Source organism: Cetorhinus maximus, chromosome 22 (assembly GCF_964194155.1).
Source record: "Cetorhinus maximus chromosome 22, sCetMax3.hap1.1, whole genome shotgun sequence".
NCBI classification, from domain to species: Eukaryota; Metazoa; Chordata; class Chondrichthyes; order Lamniformes; family Cetorhinidae; genus Cetorhinus; species Cetorhinus maximus.
The window spans coordinates 56,736,905-56,760,034 of record NC_135900.1 but is presented as its reverse complement, the minus strand read 5'-3'; the positions used below and the strand labels follow the sequence as shown (position 1 = coordinate 56,760,034).

The 23,130-nt window shown below is 42.0% G+C and overlaps 1 protein-coding gene across 4 annotated transcripts in view; it reads right to left on the bottom strand.

The window, feature by feature from the left end:
* ptprz1a (protein tyrosine phosphatase receptor type Z1a) overlaps positions 1-23,130 on the bottom strand; it is a 261,256-nt gene that overhangs the window by 202,141 nt on the left and 35,985 nt on the right. For all 4 annotated transcript variants that reach the window (XM_078568367.1, XM_078568368.1, XM_078568369.1 and 1 more), the window contains exon 2: positions 12,013-12,078. In XM_078568367.1, coding sequence (XP_078424493.1) covers positions 12,013-12,078 — 66 coding nt within the window. The remainder of the gene's footprint in view (positions 1-12,012; positions 12,079-23,130) is intronic.

The window sequence follows — 23,130 nt, the reverse complement described above, 5'->3', positions numbered from 1 at the left end:
GATGTTGCTTATCCAGTTAAGCTTTGGGTCAATGGCAACCCCACAAAATTGTTGCTGGGGCTCTTAGCAATGATGGTGTCATTGAAGGTTAAGCTGGGCTTTCTCAACTTCAAGATGATCAATACCTGACCATTATGTGGCACAAATATTATCTGCCACTTGTCAACCTAAGTTTGGATGTTATTTAGCTCCTTCGATAGGCTGGCATGGGCTTCTTCATTATCAGAAGAGCTGTAAATAGTTCATTCACTCTACTGGCTTCTCATAGGGTTGTCAACGCTCATTGGATGTATTCCTGGAGATCTGATCATGTGATATCTGGTAAGTGGAGTGGCTGCGTGTGCACAGACTCACTCTGGGTTGACTCTGGAAGTAGCTAAAGCAAATCAGGAAGGAGCTAGGAAAGAAAAAACAGTAACATTCCAAATATTATAGTCACCATCAGACTAAATTGTAATTCTTTCTCTTGGGTTGTTCACTGGAGTGCCCAAGAGAGTATTATCCTCAATTCCAGGAGACTTGTTTGTAACCCTAGATCCTAATAGTGAATCAGCATGCTCCTCTCTTTCTGTTCCAAACAACAGATAAGTGTACTTCATTCCAGTGGAACCTTAATTAAGGATTTGCTTCATTCTCTGAGGGCAGAAGTTGGAAACTTCCATTAGGATGGATACCACTTGTAAATAGCAGTTGAATGAATAAATCTTTTCAGCCAATGTAACTCCTCTTTGTTACTATAAAAAAGTTAAGGGAGTCAAAACATGCCTTTGTGCTCAACATGACTAGTCTTTCATGTTCAAACAAATCATTAATAGATTGAGCCAAATAATCCCAATGTCTCATTCTCTGGCAATTACATTAACAAATTGAAAATACGTAGCTATTTTTAATGAATCACCTGAATTGTGCTACAGATGTTAGTCAGTTACTTTCTTCTGACACCTACACTGGCAGCAATTGGAGCCACATCAATCTGCAGCTTAAAATATCTCAAACAATGTACACCATCTGTAAAAGGACCTTGTATTTAACATTCCCGTTTATGTCTGTTTTTATATCACACCCAAACACCCTTACTGCAATAGCTATAGTCATCAATTTACCCAAAGAACTTGAGTTGGGACTCGCCCCCATTAGCTCAGATGTAGGTGTTGCTGGCAATGTGAACATTTCTTACCCATCCCTAATTGTTCCCGAGAAGATGGTGGTGTGGGCCTTCTAAGTTTAACATAACAGAATGGCTTTCTAGACCATTTTAGCGGGCAGCTAAGAGTCAACCATAATGGTGTGAAACTGGAGTCAAACATAGGCCAGACCTGGTAAACAGCTGGTTTACATCCTTAGAGGACATTAGTGAACCACTTAGGTTTTTGCAAGAATCTGACAGCTTCATAATTACTTATGCAGATGACAGATATCTAAAATTTTATTCATGATGGGTCATTTCTCTGCATCATTAGTCCAGCCTCTGGATTACTCATTTAGTTATGGAGCTATTACACTATGCTACACCTCGAGTTGCTGAGCCATACAAAGCTAGATTTGATCCTCTGTTCATGCTGAGCTAGCTGACTTCAATGGTGGTGCTATAACTATATCACACTGGGTAAGGCAGCAGGCAACCGGTGGGAGATTGCACTCCTGATCACCATATTGTGCCTCCCTCCTTGAAATGTGCACGTGTCAATGAGGTGAGGACAGGATAGGCTTCAGTTGATGCACCTCCCGGGTTTGGATAACATGCTGGAATTCATTGTGAAGAGTTCCAGGTGAATAATGATCAGATGCATAAGGTGACAGAAAGTGGCTTGCTCCCTGAAAGCACACCGATTAAAGAAGAGTCAACACCTTCAGCTGGTGAAGAGGAGAGGGGAGAATATACGAGAAAAGAAAATTTGAGCTTTATGGCTTGACTTGATAATTAACCCATCACAATGAGTGAAATAAATAAGCTCTTATAGAGAATATTGGTCTTGGCTGGGGTGGATCCAAATAAACAAGAATATCAGAGTCAACCTGCCTGGTTTGAATTTGAACAAAAGCTTGGCAGTTAACTGTTCCATGCTGCATTCTCCATGGCATCATCTTGACCAATCAGCACTCTCTTCTCATGCATTATAAATTGTTGTTCTCTTTACTGTTGCAAAATATCCTGATGAGTGCAAGACAAAAAGCTTGACAGCATATCTTTTTTCAGCAATAAATAAGAATGACTTGCATTTATTATAGCATGTCTCCTATCCTCAGGATGCTCAAAGTGTTCAATAGGTTTTGATGTGTAATGTAGACAAGTACTATAGCTAATTTGTTTATATGGCTCCTCTAAAAATGTAATCTGAAAGACAGACCTCCAACATTGTAGCACTTCCTCGGTCCTGCACTAAAGGGACAACATCGTTTCTGAAATGAGACATGAACCCATAACCTTCCGGCTCAAGGATGAGAATGCTTCCACTTAACCATGGATGAGCAATAAGGTTTTATGTTTGTTGATTCTTAAATCTGCCAGCCTGAAAATACAACAGTCACAGTCTTTTATAGTAACATTAGAAATGTACTTCAAATGGTCCAGCAAAAAAAAAACTGTTATAGGAACACAGGAACAAGAGTAGGCCATTTAGCTCCTAGAGCCTCTTCCGCCATTCAATGAGCTCCTGACTGATCTGTGACTTAACTCCATATACCCACCTTTGTCTTAGTACCTTTGGCTAGCATAAATCTATCAATCTCACTTTTCAAATTAACAATTGATTTAGCACCAATTGCTATTTTGGGAGGAGAATTCTAAACTTCTACCATTACTTGCATAAAGAAGTGTTTCCTAATTTCACTCCTGAAAGGTCTGGCTCTAATTTTTTGACTGTGGATGAGGATTTCTAAAAAACCCAAAGGCTGCTTGGCCTTTTCACCCACCTGCCAATTGTAAGGTTGGACAGGCAGTGAAAAATTTCATTTAATTGGCATTTTAATGGCCTTAATAGGCCTGTTAATTGTTGGCGGGCGAGCTGCCGACTCACGTGCACGCCCACCGACTGAAATATCGCGCGAGTGTGTGATGACGTCGGGATGCTCACTTGATGACATCAGGACGCTCACCCGATGTCATCGCGTGTCATTTTACGCTCATTCGGGTCAGGCACGCGCCTGCCCAATGAGCGAAAAATTCTGGCCATAATTTCTTCCAATCTAACCTATCTGTTCCCCTTAATATCTGGAAAACTTTGACAAATTGTCTCTTAACTTCCCCAATTCCAGAGAACAGCCCTACGTTGAACTTGTTCATATTACAAGTGCTATCCGATAAATGTTCACAAACCATTAGGCTGTTAACTAAATCTGGCTTATTACTCAGTACTTAACCTAATATGGCACATCTCCTTGTTGGTTCCCAGTCCTGAATGTCTTGCAGCCATGTCTCCAAAATGGTTCTCATGTCATACTCTCCAAGTTGAATATTTGGCAGCAATTATTTTAATGTGTTCCTTGTACTGAATGCATTTGTATAAGAATACTCATTTGGCCACACATCCTAACCTGTTCTGCTACTTTAACGTTTTACTTACAAAATACCTATTCCCTGTCCTGGTTTAATTATTCTACAGCTTTTAGTTTCCCTTTATTTGAAGTACCTAAAGCACAATTTCTGACTGTCACTCTACTCTCTTCTCTCTTGTTTATTTTCAGCCTGTTATCTATACTGCCTTTTCCACCTGGGCCCTCCCCAACCAGTTACTAATTTCAAGTCATATTTATCCTTTCCTCTATGACCCAGGTCCCAGCCCAGTTCAGGTGGTGGTGCTGGTGCCATTGCCCCATGAAATGGAAACCCTCTTTCCCACAGCACTCTTTCAGTCACATGTTCACCTCCCTAATCTCTCAATGCCAGTTTGCATGTAGCCTGGGTAATAATCCAGAGATTATAACCCTTGAAGTCCCTGCCCCTTAATTTAGTGCCTAATTTCTGGTGGTCTCTGAACAGCACCTCTTGTCCACTCTTCCCTATGTTACTGGTTCCAACAAGGACCACAATCACTGGATCCTCCCATTCCCTCTCTCATATCTTTTCAAACCAATTCAAGATATCTCTTACCCCCGGCACCAGATAAGGTAGGCAACAAATCACCTGGGCTCTCACTCCTGTTTACAAAGGATGCTATTTATCACCCTAATTATTGAATCCCCTGTACCTACCACATTATTCTTCCCCTCCTCATAATCCCACCCCCCCCCCGCCCACTGCCTTGGACAGCTTCCTGCTCCAAGCTGCCATGTTCTGCACACTAGCTATCCTTCTGACCAGTCGAAAGTACATTGTATCTGTTGGGTAGGATAGGTTTCTGTGATTTCTTGTTTTCTATCTCACCTGGGTCCCCTTCAACCTCTGTATACTATCAGTCACACCAGCTCCATTCTCAACCTGTACCTCTCTATGAGCTGTAACCAAAGTTTTTTAATGGTGGGCCTTACAGCGCTCAGAGGTAGGAGTAACACCATACTTTATTGTGCTGTTCAAAGTCAGCTACTTAAAAATTTAACTGGTCTCATTATGATTCAGACATCTCCAAAGCAACAAACCATCTCCTTCCTAACACCATCCCTTTCAAGGTTAATATAATGGAAGGAGCCCCCAAGGATGACACCCAGTTAATTACTTTATTGCTTTAGCATCTCCAGTTCATTCTTTGGAGCATGCAGTAGGGGAATATATACTGTGAAAAATAAATTGAATTGAACACTCGAGTTACTCTCCATGTTGTTTCAATGTTTTATGGTCCCTCCAGGGAAAATAGACACAATGCAGGATTATGGGAAACATAACTTAAGAGGCAAGTACAGACATTTTATGTGTATGCCTTGTAAAATAAAAATCTTGCCTCAGAAGCTCAAAAATCATAGTGGCAGCATGGTTTGCTTCTGAGTACGCAGTATCACCAGGTTGTCACCATAGCGTCCAAAGTTCTTTCTCATTCCATTTTGTTCCCTCACGAAATCGCTATGTCTAAAAGCTGCAAACCCACACATAGTGAGAGTAGCAGCTATGGACTCTGCGGGGTGTTAGTTACCAGACAAACATAAGTGAAACCTTTTTACTTTACTTTTTGTGATGCAGAGGATTCATTTTGTTCTACAAAGGCAGCATTGGACTTTAGGTATTCATCATATTTTGAACAAGTTGGCACCATATAAAATTGAAATAATCTCATTTCGATTTAGTTATTTAAGAAAAATAAAAAAAAGAAAATCTCTCTAGTGACGGATCTTCAGTTCAAGCACCAATCTATGCCAATGCAGGCACTGTGTGAAGGGACCACCAATCAACATTGATTTTTAAGAGACATCCCATAGCCTTCTTTTATCACAAGCATCATACAATGACTGCCAAGGCAATAAAACCCAAGATAATCCCACTGTGCAGCTCAGCTATTCATTACTGCATTTGGATACAGTGGCCTGCTGAGTAACCTCAGAGCAACTTGAGTTGCTATGCCACCAGAAAAATAATCAAGAAGAAACTGCAGAGAACGATGCTACACAGTAGACCAAGTGGCGAAGCACTTGATTTGAAGTTAAAGTCACAGGCCTGGGCTCCAAGGTTTTTCAGTCACATGAGTTGCCAGGTAGAGCATGGTATTTAGTCTTTGAAGAGAGAAGAGGAGAGAAAAGCTGCCATTATCTGACACCCCCAACATAGACCAACATAGACACCTTCCATTTTTGAATTTACCACCTCGAAGAGGGGAAGTTTTAGAACAGTTAGTAGTGTCCAGGAGGAGAGAAAGAAAAATATAATTTTGTATGGCTACTATTAAGGTCCAGTGTAAGCACAATCAAACACTGATGGAACACAGGAATGCACCACCAACCTGCAAAACAAATTATGAGCCAACTTAGGGCTGGAAAATTCCACACGCTAGCTATCAGTAGCTTTCAGTTTTTGATGAGCGAATTAAGAATTCCATCAACTAGTTTGCAATATATTCCAATGAAAGATATGCAACCATTATACTGACTTGTGTTTTCTCTTTACAGGTGTTGCTCAAGCCATTGTGTATTTTCAGCATTTTCTGTTTTATTTCAGTAATGATTTGTTTAGTCCTCCTTAACCTTCACCATTTCTTTCATTGCTTTCTTACTGAGTTGGAATTCATGATCATAGGAACAAAGAAAAAAAGAGCAGGAGTAGGTCATTCAGCCCCTTGAGCCTATTCTGCTATTCAGCTAGATCATGCTGATCTTCTACTCCAATGTCATTTTCATGCACCATCCCCATATCCCTTGATATCTTTAATATCTAGAATTTTATCAATCTCTGTCTTAAGCCTTTACAACCTTCCGAGGTAGAGAATTAAAAAGATTCACCACTTTCTGAATGAAGTAATTCCTCCTCATCGCGGTCCTAAATGGCCTACCTCCTATTCTGAGTCTATCCTCTCGTTCTAGAAACCTCAGCCAGGACAAATATCCTTCCTACATCTACCCTGTCAAGGCCTGTGAGAATTTTGTATGTTACAATGAGTTCACCTCTCATTCTTCTAATCTCTAGGGAATACAGGATCAGTCTCCTCTATTTCTCCTCATAAGACAATCCTGCCATCCCAGGAATCAGCCTGATGAACCTTTGTTGCACTCCCACTATGGCGAGTACACCCTTCCTTAGGTAAGGAGATCAAAACTGCACACAATACTCCAGTTGTGGTCTCACCAAGGCTCCATATATCTGTAGTAATACTTCTTTACTCTTGTACTCAAATCCTCTTGCAAGGCCAATGTACCATTTGCCTTTCTGATTGCTTGTTGCACCTGCGTGTGATCTTTCAGTGACTTATGAACAAGGACACCCAGGTCCCTTTGGACATCAATACTTCCTAATCTGTCGCCATTTAAGAAATACTCTGCATTGCTGCTTTTCCTACCAAAGTGGATGATTTCACACTTTTCACATTATGTTCAATCTGCCATATTCTTGCACACATACTCATCCTAAATCCCCTTGAAGCCTCTTAGCATCCTCCTCACAACACACACTCCTACCTAGTTTTGTGTCATCAGCAAACTTGGAATTGTTACATTTGATCCCACATTCAAATCATTGATATAGATTGTGAATAGCTGGGGGCCAAGTACTGATCCTTGCAGTACCACACTAGTCACAACCTGCCAACCTGAAAGAATGACCCCTTCTACTCTCTGTTTTCTGTCTATTAACCAATTCACAACCCATGTCAGTATGTTACCCCCAATCCCATGTGCTCTAATTTTGCATATTAACCTCTTGTGTTGAACCTTATAAAAATTCAAATGCACCACATCCATGGTTTCCCCTTATTTATTCTGCTAGTTGCATCCTCAAAAAACTCTAACAAGTTTGTCAAACATGATTTCCCTTTCATAAATCCATGTTGATTCTTCCCAATCCTACCATTGTTTTCTAAGTGTCCAGTTATCACATCCTTTATGATAGACTCCAGCATTTTCCCTACTATTGATGTCAGGCTAACAGTTCTGCAGTTCCTCTGTAGTTTTTTCTCTCCCTCCTTTCTTAAATAGCAGGGTACTTTTGCTACCTTCCAGCCTACAGGAACCGTTCCAGAATCTATCGAATTTTAGAAGATGGCATTCACTATCTCTATAGCCATCTCTTTCAATACTCTGGGATATAGATCCTCAGGGCTAGGTGATTTGTCAACTTTCAGTCCCATTAAGTTCTCCAGTACTACTTTTTTACCAATACTAATTTCTTTCAGATCCTTAATCTCGCTAGTCTCTTGGTTTTCTATTTTAGGGAGATTTTTTGTATCTTTCTCCGTGAACATAGGCACATTTTAGTTTCTCTGCCATTTCCTTGTTCCCCATTATAAATTCTCCAGCCTCTGGCTGTAATGGGCTCACATTTGTCTTGGCTAATCTTTTCCTTTTTACATACCTATAGAAGCTTTATAGTCCATTTTTATGTTTCTTATTAGTTTGCACTCATTTTTTACTTTCCTTTCCTTTATCAGTTTCTTGGTTTTCCTTTGCTCAGTTCTAAAATACTCCCAATCCTCAGGCTTACTACTTTTTCTGGCAACTTTATAGGCCTCTTCCTTTGATCTAATACAATCCTTAACTTATCTTGTTAGTCCTGGTTGGATCACATTTCCTGATGGGTTTTTGTGCTGTAAAGGAATATAAATTTGTTGTATTACTTGTTTAAATTCTAGCCACTGCCTGTCTACCACCATATCTTTTAATGTAGTTTCCCAATCTACCATAGCTAACTTGCCTCTCATACCTTCGTAGTTTCCTTTGTTTAGATTAAAGACCCTTGATAGTCGTAGTGCTGTAAGAAATTGGGAGTATTTAATAAACTGGTATTTTCTGCATATTATAGAACTCTTATGGGATCAGCTAGCACTTTTCTTTCTTCGAAAAAGTAATTACTAAACAGTTCCTAGAAGCGCCAGGGTCACTTGGTTCAGGCTTCCACGTTGACATTCCATGTTGGTACCATGGCGTCTTGTGTAACCTTATCTATGCAAGTGTTTAGAAAGGGCAAGGAAATAACCCTCAGCATGACATAAACTAAATAGCTGACCTCGAGCTGGTAGCTTACCCTCATCAGGATTTCCCGTCGGCAAGCGGGGGGCGGGGCCTTAACTCTTTGACTAGAGAGCAGAATGCTGCCACCATAAGCTGCTGAGATCAACACACACTGTGCCAACCATCTGTTTGTCCTCTGGGATCGGTAAACCACTCTCAACTGTCATAGGTTGCATTCTTTTTCTGTCTAATTAGTTAATGGATCATATCTAAACTGTTGCTTCTTAATAAACTATCTTAAAATTACTTTTGAATCATCGACTGCTTATCTTAGGTATCTATGGTCCCCAAATCCAAAAATCTTACATTGCTCCCCTATTCCATTGATTGACTTGTTACCTTGTGCCAAAAATTTAATTCTCCTGATTAATGTTCTGATCATTTCTGTTTTTGGTCACTGCAAATTCATGCAAGTGAAGTAAAAGTAAGTAGTTCTGCTTTGGCAATCAGTTTTTGATATATTTTTCCAGCACTTCTTCCCTCATAAGTTTCAGGAAAAATTTGCTTGCTGATAAGTAGCTCCTTCCTCAACTCTAGCCTGCAGCCTGTTACTGATTAACTTCTCTTACATTATTTATTGATATTTCTTTGATTAGTGCCCCTCTAAAACTTAATCTCCTGTTCTTTAAGCAAGAAGTATGCCATCCTATACACAATGCTTTCCATCATATCTTTGTAGGATCAATATTAAGATGCATCAATTCTAATAAAGAGATAAATCAATTCAGGAAACCTCCAATCTTGTTTCACTTTGTCACAGTGCTGAAATGGTTGTTATAACAAAGTCACAAATGACACGCGACAAAGATTACCTATCTTTCTTTGTCCTTCTTGATCTGTCTGCAGGCTTTGACAAGGTTTGCCACACCATCCTCCTCCAATGCCTCTCCACTCCCATCCAGCTGGGTGGGAGTCTATTTGCCTGGTTCCATTCTTAGTTATCCAGTCATAGCCAAAGAATCACTTGCAATGGCTTCTCTTCCTGCTCCTTCACTATTACCTCCAGAGACCCCAAGGATCCACCCTTCATCCCTTCTATCTCTCACCTACCTGCTGCCCTTTGGCAACGTTATTCAGAAGCACAGCATCAGTTTCCACACGTGCGCTAATGACACCCAGCTCTATATTGACACCAGCTCTCTCAATCCCTACACTTGCTGTAAATTGTTGAACGGTTCTCTTGATCCTATGACACGCAGTACTAGATGATCAGAAATGTCCTCCTGTTAAGTATTGGAAAGATCAAAGCAATTGTCTTTGGTCCCTGTGCCAAACTGTCCCCTCACTATCGACTCTATTCCTCCCTGGGAAGTGTCTGATGCTAATCTTGACAGTTTACAATCTCGGTGTCATATTTGACCCAGAGATGAGCTTCTGACCACATATCCACACCATCACTAAGCCCACTTACAGTCACCTCTGTAACATCACTTGACTCTCTCCCTGCCTCAGCTCATTTGCTGCTGAACCTCTCATCCACCTCATTCTCACTCTAGACATGAACTCTACTGGTTGGGCTCTCATGTTCTACGATCTGTAACTTTGAATTCATCAAAAGCTCTGTTGTTCTTCGTTTAACTCACGCCAGGTCCTGACCCCTGTACTCAATGACCTACATTGACTCTGAGTAAACCAAAATCTCAATTTTAAAATTCTCATCCTTGTTTTCAAAACTTCCACGGCCTCATCCTTCCCTAACTCTGTTATGTCCTCGAGCCCTACAACCCTCTGAAATATCAGCGTTCCTCCAATTCTGGCCTATTGAGTAGCCCTGATTTTAATTGCTCCATTATTGATAGCTTTGCTTTCAGCTGTAAAATCCCTAAGCTCTGGAATTCCTTCACTGAACTTCTCTCCGTCTCGACCTCTTTCCTTCTTTAAGACCCACCTATTTGACTGAGCTTTTGGTCATCTGTCCTAATATCTACTTTGCGGCTTAGTGTCATTTTTTTGTGACACTCCTATGCAGTGTCTGAGGGCATTTTATTGTATTAAAGGCACTGCATAAATACAAGGAATTGTTGTTGTTTTCATCCCTATTTTAAGTCATTGGCTTCCAAGATTTCAAAGCAACTCTTTATCTCCTTTGGGTCTTTCTTATTCCTTTAAAAACCAAGCTTGGTACCACATAAGTCACCACTTCTTCATTTACCTTCTCTTCTCTTCCTAACCTCGATGGTGTCCCGTACTTAGAATATTGATCTAAGTTTTTCAGTTTGAGTAAAACATCAAAGATGAGACAGCTTGGACAAGCAAATCTTCAAAAAAACTACACACATGGCACTCTTCAGTATGTACCCAAGCTGCATTTGCATCAGTGTTACTGTTTCCATTCAGGATCTAGCGATCTGTTCTACATAATGATTGTTATCCACACTTGTTGAAAGAAAAGGAATGAAACTGGAAACTTTATTTTCTTTTTCTTATGGAGAGCTCTACAAGGCCTCATCATACATACAAACATGTGAGACAGAATTCTCACAGCCAAAAATAGAAAATTGATACCAAAATATTCGTTTTCACACAAAAATTGATCGATGCATAGAATGGATGTCCAAATATGGATGATGTGATAGTGAAAAATGTAGGTTATTTCTGGATGGGTGTGTTTACATACACTGAATGTAATTCTTTGGAAGTAAACATGCTTACAATACACACAAACACTGAAGGAACCTATTCCTAGGTTATTAACAGAGCATGCTATGGCAGAGTTAGAAGACCATCAATTAGTCATATGGTTCCTACATCAGTCCTCTTCTATAAATTCTGTGAATTCCATGATGAGCACAGGTTTGATGGGTGAATGGGATGTGGTGGGAGTTAGAATATGGACAGCAGAGTGTTGGAAGTGGTCGAACTTATGGAGAGTGGAAGGTAGAGACAGGTAGGGTGAGCACTGGAATAATCCAGTCTGCAGGTAAGAGAGGCGTGGATGAGGGTTTCAGCACAGGTGCAGAGATGGAAGTATGCAGTCATTGTGATGGAGCAGATATGTCATAGGAACTCATAACCAGAAGTATCTGTTGTACTGGTTTCCTAAGTAGGATGAGTATTTCCACCCTATACTTAAGCAGCAATGTATTATCACTTCAGTATTCAATGACATGAAAGAATGTGGAATGCAGGAAACATCATCTCCCAGCCAGTGAAAAGCTGCATCATTAATTATATGCTTGAAAATTACCCTTATACATGGAACTCTATAATTAAGAAAATAAAATGTATTTTACCATGCTTCACCATGCCTAATTATGGGATAAGAGCAGAGTTTAGAATTATAATTCATGTTGCTACATTTAATTTTTTCATGAATCTATACCCACATATTAATCTTTACCATTCTAAAAGTTATGTTGTCTTGAGTTTCAAGACTAGATAAATTTACATAGGTTAGTAAATGTCTGTCATTTTGCATAACTAATTGCTTACCGGTGTATGACCAATCCACATCATCAAAGAAGTTATTGTGCTGTCTGTAGAATCCATATGCCCCATCTGTAGAATGAAAAAAAATCTTTATTGTAAAAAAGCACAAAAGTATTATTAAAACAGAAACTTTACATATAATGATCATAGACCCAACTTTATGTCAACCACACACATAAAAAACACTGAAACTACCATTCATAAGACATTATTTATAAATATTAGCATTACTTACAGAACTCAGAGAATATACCCTTTTATAGCATAGCAGTAATAATATACCATGTGATGCACAATGTACTGTGCTATTCAGATGCTTTTGTGTGTAACTTGACAAGTCCCCACAAGGTACAATTGCTGAGCCTTCCTGAGGTCAATTAGAGATTACTTGATGTCTGAAAGATCCAGGGTTTGATTAGATTTCAGAAGAATCCGGTAGGTCTTATCATGTAAGAAATAGAAGTAGTAGTAACCCGTGCAATCCTTCAAATTTGCTCTGCCATTCAATAAGATCATGTTTGTTGGATTTTAGTCACATTATCTTCTAAGTATTTTCTCTTTACTAATGTTAAATGCTTCTATAAATAAACTATTTCTATAAATGTTCATCATCGCTTATCTACTATTATGTTGTTTTACTTAATTTCCTCATCTACTTGATCCTCATATCTACATAATTGGTTAGCTTTAAATTTACAATTCTAGTTTCAGGTCTGACCCTAGCACACTCAAACGCAATATAAAATTCTACCATATTATGATCACTGTTCCCCAGGATGATCCTTTACAACAAGATTATTAATTAACCCTGCCTCATTACACAATATTACATTCAAATTAGTTTGTTCCCTAATTGGTTCTTTGATATATTGTTCTAGAAAGCTGTCCCAAATGCATTCCATGAACTCATCCTCCAAACTAGTCTTGCCAATTTGCTTTGCCCAGTTTTTATGAAGATTAAAATCCCCCAAATTATTGAAGTACCCTTGTACATTTAATTTGCTGATTGGTACTCTGTCTAATCTTCCAACTACTGTTAGGAAAGCAAGAAACTACCCACATAAGTATTTTCTGCCCTTTGTTATTTCTTAGCTATCCCCATACTCATTCTACATCCTGATTTTCTGGGCTAAGACCCTTCCTCATTATAGTCTTTATCTCAATTTTTATTATTAGGGCTACTCATCCCCTCCTTTTCCATTTTCCCTATCTTTTCTAAATTTCAAGTACCCCAAATATTTAGTTCCCAACCTTAGTCCCAACCTGCAACCATGTCTCAGTAATGACTTGTAGATCAAACCCATTTATCTCTATTTGTGCTAACAATTTATCTATCTTGTACTAATGCTTTACGTATCCAGACATAACATTTTTAATTTTAACTTTTTACAATGTTTTCCTTATGTGATCCTAGTCAAGTGTGCCCTACAGCCTTGGTTAAACTCTCTGCCCCTACCTTATGCACTCTAGTAGATTTTACCCAAATCACCACTCTGCTCTACAGCCTTGACTTTTCTCATTTGGCTTATAAATATACCTTTACCTGAACCCTCCCCACCATATAAGTTTAATTCCCCATCTAGCACCCTAGTTATTTGATTTGTCAAATCTCTATTTTATATTTTACAAAGTAAAACAAATTTGCATGTGTGACTGAAGTACAGCTAAAATGTTTCAGACATTTATCTAGATACATATTATAATCATTGCTCACCATTGTTCCACTTCATACATTCATAAAGTTGTACTGAAGGATATTAAGAAGCCTAACTGATCACTGGTTGTGGGAAAGAAATATTTAATTGTTATTATTTATTTATTTTATCAACACATCATTATTAACATGCTAAAAAAAGTGTTAAGGCCTTGTCCATCAATTTACCTTCTATTTTAGCTTTCATTTCTAACTCTGCGTTAAACTGTCTTCAATGTAACACACAGTTAAAGACTGAGATGTGTACTGCATGTTTTTGATTTGTTTGGTGATAATGCTTGTGTGCCACACCTGTGATTATAAATGGAAGCTAAAAAAAAATCTCTTTGAGTCATTAATGACTTGCTGACTGATGATAACTTGTGAAAACTTGTGAAAAATGGCACTCACATTCTGCCGAATGGAACTTTGTCTATGCACCATTTTTAGTGTTCACCTTCCTGCCTGCATTATTTTAACATAGGTTATGACTATGTATTTAAAATGATTGTGTTAAATAGTGGAAGTGGTACATGAATGTTTTAACAACTCCACTAAAAACAGTGCACAGAAAAAACTAAACTTCTGTTCAACAAACCTTATGGAGCTGTTTGGAGCTCTGCATGGACCTGGATGAATTGAAAACCAACAGTTGGTCACAAGAGTTAATCAGCTTCCTAACTGTGCCCAGGAAGTTAGTATTGAAACTTATTGAAACTATTGAAAGTTAGTAGTGATGGGTGATAATTAGCTGAGGAGTTTGTTGGCAACACCTTAGATAATGCAAGGTGCTTCAAAACTGACAGCATTAATATTCTTTCCAAATTAACTCTAAAAATTATTACTTTTTGTAATCAAGTTCTTTTGTTCAAGTTTAGCAATACTGTATTCCAAATCTACAGAAAAGGGAATTTGTTGCAAGTTTTTGTTGTATGTTGTATGTTCAGTAGGTCTCATGAACGGTTGAACATTAAGTACATATTGATAACACGTAACTATATACATATATACAGGGCATAGCCCAAGCTATGAGCTAACTCCATGCTTGCATCTACACAAGTCTCTGTCCAGTCCATAAATGACTCTAGCCTTAGGTCATGTGCCTCTTTACATCACACTATGGCGTTACTGTTTCCCAGTCCCACATTAAACCTTGCTATGCCAGATACCCTTATACTACAATTTTCAATACTTAGTACACAGTAAATTATAGTTCATCTCATTGTTGGCTAACACAAAGATTGTTTGACTCCTGTGGTGGACCACTAACAAATAATGTAAGTCATGAAAATGTTACTTTGATAGGCAAACAATTGCAGGTAGGCATCATTAGTCACCACTGAAAAATACTACTCTTCAACCTATGTATCTTCTTTAGATTACTTTCTTGGATTGTGTTGTGTTATTTTGTATTATATTGTGATTATTCGGAGTGGTTCCTTATGGTGTTTACATAGCACAATATGATAACATCTCTCCCTGTAGCTATTGAGCAAAGGTTCTTAACATGGCTGTTTTCTTTCAGTAAATGCATCATAAATTAGAAAGGACAAAAAAAATAAAGTTGCAAAGTTTATATTATCATTTCACTCAATGATTGTCTTGTATTCTGCATGTTAGAATCTTCAAGCAACATTGTGATTCTGGTCAGTATATAAGTTAGAGCCACTGCTTTGGGCAGATACATCAAAATGCCTTTTGTGAAATAAACATAGGGGAGAATTTTTGGCTAAGTGAGCAGGGGCGGGGCCCTCTCGCTGAGGTGTAAAATGACACGGGGTGACATTGGGCGTGTGTCCCGACGTCACTGCGCGTCATTTAGATTTTCAGTTTGGCGGGAGCGCAGCTGTCAAAGGCCTGTTAAGGCCATTAATTAATAATTAACCCTATTGAGAGAGCTGCCCATCAAACCTTAAGCTTGGTGGGCAGGCGAAGAGCCCAGGCGGCCTTCGCATTTTTCATGGAACCTCATCCACGGGCGGGATGAGGTTTCATGAAGGGTTTATAAATTAAATAAAATTTTTCATTAAAGTTCATTGACATGTCCCAGCTCATGTGACACTGTCACCTGAGGGGGCATGTCTTAAATTTTTCTTTTTCTTTATTAAAATTTCTCAAACTTAAAACTTATCTCCCTGAGGCACCTCTGAGGGAGCACACAGCGCTTCCGGGTGCGCGTCACGCTGGGCAGGCCTTAATTGGCCTGCCCACGTAAAATGGCGGCGCGGACCCGATCGGGGGGCCGATCAGGTCCGTGCCCGTCCGCATCCGCCCCCGCACAATCCCCCTGACGGGGGGAAAATTCTCTCCATAGGGCTGAATTTTCAGCTTGGCGGGCAGGCGCATTCGGCGGGCCCAGGAGTGGCCAAGAAACAGGCCTGCCCAGCATGAAGCACGGCTTCCCAATGGTTGGGAAGGGCCAGGCGGGGGCAGGGGCCGGTCAGCTACTGGGTTCAATGGTGACCCAGCGACCAGTTTAAAAACGGCACAGGCAGCCCCTTGAAGGCTGCTGGTGAAGAAGCATACAGTTTGCGTAACAGAGATGGTATTTATGGTGTCAGCAGCGGTTGGAGATGCCAGGTGGGAGGGCAGGTCGGATGGGCACTCAACCCCCCACATTTCAGACGAGTGCTCCACAGTCCTCCTGGAGGGGGTGGCTGCCAGGTGGGACACCCTTGCACTAAGGGGCGGAAGGAGGAAGCCACCACACCTGACGAAGATGGCCGGAGAGGAGGTGGCAGCCCAGGTCAGCAGTCATGATGTTGTGCGGTGCACGTGGGGGCAGTGCCGCAAGAGGTTCAGAGGTGAAGTGTTAAGCTCAGGGGTGTTAGAGTCTGAGTGCCAACTATCAATGACATCGGAGCTGGCCAAGGGGGTGAGCCCTGGCTGCTTGGACTGAGCGCCTTGTGGCTCTAGGACCGCGACTCAGATGTGCACTGCAGGGTGTTCCTCAGCTGGGGTTGGCCAGGCTGCAATGGGGCTGCCGGTAGAGAGTGGACTAATCAATGCTCCTCTGTTCTTTCAGGAGAAGACATCCCATAACCAACTGGAGAGATCGCGGACTGGTGGAGGCCCACACAACCTGCTGCTGCTGACCAGGTTCTAGCAGGACACCCTGGAGCTGGAGAGCCGGCACGCTCCCCGTGCAACCGGGCGTGGAGAGGCGGGGGTGTCAGAAGACGGTAAGAGTGCAGTGCACAGAGGCTTGTGCAACCATTCTACTGTATTGCCATAACTCCTGGCTAGGGTGGGAAAGTGCTGGACCGCAGAAATTAAAAGAAATAAATGCACACTTACCTGGTCTTGAAAATTGCATTGCCGCTTCCGTTCGCCGGAGCTGCTTGGGGCCTGCATCGAAAGAATCCTCGCAGGCCCCAGCAAAGTCTAGATCCAGCACACTCAAAGAGGCCATGGCCCCTTTTTTTACAGCACTTGCTGCAGTAATAAAGGTAAGTTTAAAGGGCCAGGGAAATTGACAGGCCAGGAGGAAGGTAAAGTGTCGACAGTAACTGAATAGGATTTGGGGTTTGGGGGTAGCCCGAGGTCAGGGTTGGGGGGGTGGTGGGGGGGAGGGGTTCTGTCCCAGGGTCAGGGGCGGAGGGGTGTCCTGAGGTAGGGTGGAGGGGGAGGGTCCGGAGGTTGGGTGGGGGAGGGCCCAGGGGTTGGTTGCAAGGAGGTCCAGAGGTTGGGAGGGGTGGGGGGGTCCAGAGTTTTGGTGAGTCTGGAGTTCAGGAGGATCCGGGAAGGCTGGGGTGGGGGGTCTGGATGCCAGGGTTTCCGGTTTGGGTAGGGGGGTGGTGTCCCGTAGTCAGGTGGCAGGGGGTGCAGTTGGTGTTCCAGGGTCAGGGTGGCAGGGTCTCGAGGTCTGGTGTATGGGTGGGGGGGGGTGTGGCCAGAGGTCGGGCGGGTAGTCCGGAGGTAGGGGGGTCTGGAGGTCGGGGGTTCCAAAGGTCGGGGGTGGGGGGAGGTGTCCCAAGGTAGAGGGAGGGGCGAGTCTCCGTTGAGGGGGGCAGGGGTGTGGGGGAGTCCCGTGGGTCATTCTGGGTCTTTACAATAGTTGCCCGGAAGTTAGAAGAGGTTTTAATTCATCTAACTTTTCCTAGGTACTATTGGTATAATCCCGGCAGAACCATCCGCACTTTGCGATTTAAATCGCACTTCTGGATGGTTCCCAGCACAGCGCAATTGTCCAGAGGAAGTTAACATTTTTAGGCAATTGCCGTGCAAACCCTTGTCTGGGAACTTCCCAGGGGGATTCCCCAGCACATCTTTGGGGTAACCCCCCCGAATCCGACACTGGGGAGTGCGGACGTTACAGGCCGTAGTCTCTTAATTGATGGGAGTCCCCAATGATCATTGAAAGACGAGGGCACCATGGTGTTGATCTCCATTGTCTCACCCTTAAATTTGCCAGCATGCACTCATTCTCAGGACCTCGAAGGGCCACCCCTGACACCAGAGGACTGCCGGGCTTCATCTGCACCTGTGTCACACCCGCTCTCTGAACCAGGCACCAGCGCAGATACCAGCACCTCGGTGGGCATTAGATTGTTAGCTACATTGTCGGTGCACATTGGCGAGGGCACTTCAGATTCGCTTGAGGTGCAGGCGGAGGCAGAGGGTGCCAGCAGTTGGAGGACTGCTGGGGACCAGGATGATGCTTGATCGAAGGCAGATGATGATCCTCCGGAGTCATCCATCAGGCAGCAGATACTAGACATCCAGCGAGATGTGCGGGAGGATCTTGTGGAGATCCATAATGTTCTGCATGCCATGGTCTCCGCTGTGGAGGAGACCCTGCAGAGCATGACCACTGTGTTGACCCTCATGGCCGAGGACACTGCCTCCTCCATTGAGAAGGTGGCGACTCTCATGGCAAGGCAGCTCCAGGGACAGAATCAGGGGTTCCTGGGGTTGCGCTCAGACCTGCAATCCCTCACACAGGCACTGAACTCAGGTGGTCAGTGCCAGTATGGGAGATGGATGAGGCACCCAATATCCCAGCTAGGTGCCCATCCATCAATGGTGAGCAGGTAGGTCCACAGTGACCTCACATTGGCACATGAACTGCTTGTCATCGCTGCGGGCTCCTCTCTGCCAGTGACCGTGGCATCTGATGAGGCTGCAATAATCGGGGAGATGCCAGCCCATGGCACTGGCCACTCCCTCCCAGGCAGGGCAAGCACAGGCTCCACTGTCCAGAGGACGACCCCTGCCAAGGTCATCAAGGCCAACAAGACAGCAGAGTCAGCAGGTTGTCTCCAATGCCAGTGCCACCGAGTGGCGGGGAGGGGCTTGCACCAAGGCGCAGCACTTGCAAACATAAGTTAAAAGTGTCATGAGCACAAAACGGACTGTCACGGGTGATCTTCTGTTCAGTTATGGTTGGTTTATATGTCTACTGGTGTGGAGATCAACACTAGTAAAAGTCATGTCAATATGATTTGAATGTGACAATAACATTAAATTTGCTTTTGTTATGATAGCCTGAGTATGCTTCACCTTTTATTTTTGGTGCAGGGTTCGCCAGTTGTAATGCTGGACGTGAGTGGCTCTAAACTTTATTGCACAGGCACTGAGTAGACTTTGGGTTCACATGACAGGGGCGTTTTGGACAAGCGCGAATCACATGGGCAGCATGAAATCTTGCCTTTTTAATGGCCTTAAGTGGGCTTTTAATTGATTGAGGGCGTGGCTCCGACACCCGCGCGCGTCCGCCTACTGAAATATCGCAAGAGTGTGGGATGACCTCAGGATGCTCGCAGGGTGTCACCTCACACAATTTCACGCCAGATCGGGTTGGGCACCCGCCTGCCCAGTCAGTGTAAAATTCAGCCCATAGAAAATGTGGAGCCATCAGGCTGTGATTTGTATTTTGTTCCCTCGTATGAAGGATTTATTTTCTGAACGACTATGCAAGGCTCAAATTACAGCTATAGCTGAAAGTATTGGCATGCTAAATGAGAGTTGGGGAACCCAAATTCATGTTTTAAATTCACTTTTGAAGGTCTTTGAACTTGAAGTTTAGCTTTCAGCTTCAGTAAATGTTGTCCCCCTGGGAAGGGGAGCTAGGGGGCAATGGATGGGTAGAATTCCATTCCCATTTAGTCACAAAGTTAATCTGATTCCACTTTTCCTCCCCTTTGCAATCTTCATCATTGCTCCAGTTTTCTAATGTTGACAAAATGAGTCCCATTTAAATGACTGAGTAAGAGTTAAAGGCCAGAAATTACCCAGAAAGAGGACTTGACATGTGAGTCTGTTTAAACTGACCATAACGAGGAGGGTTAGAAGCTCCTTCAGCTCATAGAATATGGACACTTTGGATCTGTGATTGCTGGAAGCTGCAGCTGAATAATGTTTAAGGAATCTATTATTTTAAATCAATTTAGTACAAGTAATCTGTACTTAAGATTGCATCCAAAAATAGTTTCTAATTGCAAACAACAGCAGTGTTAAAAATGTAATTCTTAGACTGTGGACTTTAATTACAATACATGAAGGCAAATAATACGTATATCTGCATTTCAGACAGATAGTTTTTAAATCTTTATTCTGTTTTGCCATACATTTGTTTGAAGAAATATGATTTTTTTGAAGAAATATGATTTTTTTAAATGTAAAAGTTAAATGTTGCAAGATTCAAATTTGATCTTCTAACCTGCTGACTTCCTCATCTCATGATCTGCAAGTTCACCTCCAAGTCATGCAGCACCCTGACTTGGAAACACTTCTGTGCTTCTTCACAGTGCTAGATCAAAATCCTGGAACTCCATCCCTAAGAGCACTGTGAGAGTACTTACACCACATAGACTGCAGCGGTTCAAGAAGGTGGCTCATCACCACCTTCTCAACAGCAATTAAGGATGATCAGTAAATGCTAGTCTTGCCAGCAATGAATACCCAGATGCCAAGAATGAATAATAAAAAAATCTAAATGCTGTCAAGAATTACTTAACCAATTGTTTTAATATCTCAAGCGCTACTCAGACTTTGTCCCCACCCAACAGTATTTTGCAAAAATCCTCCCCTGTATGGAACAAAGACTCCTGTGCAAATATTTAATCAAGTTATAAAAATACTACACATGTTTCACTGTCATCTTTCTCTAAAGTACCAAACTTGCATGTAAAAAGTAAGGTCAACTTCATTTACAGTTAATATATGCAATCAATTCCATTGGAGGCACTTCCAGCAGGATAGCCCAAGTGAGAACTTAGAATGTGAAATCAGACTTCAACCACATGAATGGTAAATTGTAAAAAAGCAAAACACCTACTTGACCATCAATTTTGGTCAATGTCTATGAAATAACGCTCTCAGCGATGTTTGTGTTACTGAGGAGGCTTAAAATATTCAATACACAATTACTATATGACCTGGCAGTTCAGCTAATGAGTGGTACTTAAATATGTAGGAGGTGATGACTATGAAATTTAATTGCCCATTGAGGGCAGTCAGAAGCTCCAAATGGCATGTGGACACCCCACAGAAGACACTGAAGACTGATGAACGGAGGCAGCCTCCTGTTAGCAGACTGGGTTGTGGGGAGGTATGTGGGGGGCATCAATGCTTCATTCAAATTACATCATCACCGACATTAGTGGGTTCCCAACCAGCATTTCATCCCAATGGTGCGATCACGACCCGGGAATGAAAATCCTGCCCTGTATGTGCTCAAACTGCACAATCCAAATTCAACTCCCCAGAACCACAGTTCTCAGCAAAAATATCTCTGGCAAAATTGTGAAATATTTAAGATTTTTCATTTTTAAAATTTTGCATTTTAGACATTCAAAATTTAGAGCGGCATCGTCCCAGATTTGCTCTAAGTGCGATAGCAGGCAGGAAAATAGTCATCGCAATGACAGGTTTTCACGCCATATCATCCTATTCCTGCCTAATTAATTATGCAGCCACAGGAAACACACCATCTCGCTAGCGGGCGGCCTCCGATTTGCCCATCACGCTGTTACGTCACCGCTTGCTCACACGGGGGGGTGTCATGTTTAAACTGCAGTTCCAGTGAAGATAAGGCTCCAAAAGCCAAGGAGACTGCAGCCCCCGATTCAGTGGTGCATCCCTGGGACACCTTCTGGGCATCATGGTGGCCCGCCGTGATGTCCTCCACCCCTGCTCTGACTGCAGGAGGCCCATAACTCCGGCTTGGGAGGTGGTGGCAGAGGTGTCAGTGCCAATGCTGCACATAAGAGGTCGGCCATCGAGTGCAGAAAAAGGATGAATGATCTCATCCATGCTGCCAGGGTAAGGCAGCCGTGTTATCACTCTAAACTCAAACACTCAAGGCCATCACACATTCACTGGCATCTCATGATCACAAACTGGTTTCACGACGTCGTGAAACTGATTTTTGGTCTTCCTGCCACATTGTCCACTTGCGCCCGCCATGACGCCCAACACCAATGGGGACGGAAAATTCCACCTTAGCTATTGAGAAAGAAATAGCAAATGGAAGATTTTTTAGAAAGTATTTTGAATGATTTGTGGGATCCCAGTGAACATCACAAGGTAATACTGTCATTATTAAAGATCGATTATTTTGTGTGGCATACACTGTGACAAGGAAAATTGCGGCCTTCGATATTGAAAATATCTATTGCAGTACCACTGTATACTATAATAGGTATTCAGGGATGTGTTTTATTTGTCAATTAACTTTTATACTTTAATGCTATATGCAATACATTTCTAGAGCAATAAAAATATTTTTAAAAATGATTGGAAGCGTGCTTATCAAAGTCTCTAAGTGATTTGAAAATTGGCACAAGTAACTTCTATCTACAATGCCAACAATTAACTATTGGCAGACTAGAGTTATTAGAATAATATAAAGTCTTAATATTTAGTAACAGCACATTGCTATAATTTAAATGGTTTACACTGAAATTATTCCAAGCCAGTCGACCTTTAATGGGGCAGAATAAGTAATATATGGGAACTCCATCATGAATTGAAGTTCTTTTCAAAATGAAAAGCTGTTTGTACTTGTTGCAAACTACTCAAATACACACATATTATTAGTACCTCTCCTTAGAGACCCACAAGAATGGAAAATGGTCACAATACTTAAATCACTCAGTCCCATGTGGCTTATGAGATATGCGCCCAGGTTCTCAAAGAGCCATGGGGTTAGGAACAGGTACAAGCAGGATTTGAAAATTGAGGTCCAGCTGAATGCATCAGGATCACGGCACTGCTTGGCAATTCTGAATTTTCAAACGGCCAGGTTTCAGGGGAAGCGGGAAACGTGGGCCCTGCCAATTACCAGCCCCTTAAAAGAAAGAGCCTGTCTGAGTTTGGAATTTTAATTTTTTTTCCTGGCGAGCCCAAACAAACAAACAAACAAACAAACAGTCTGTTGGGTTTGCTGTGGGGTCCTGTCGATTTCCTGTGCAGTTGCTTTGATT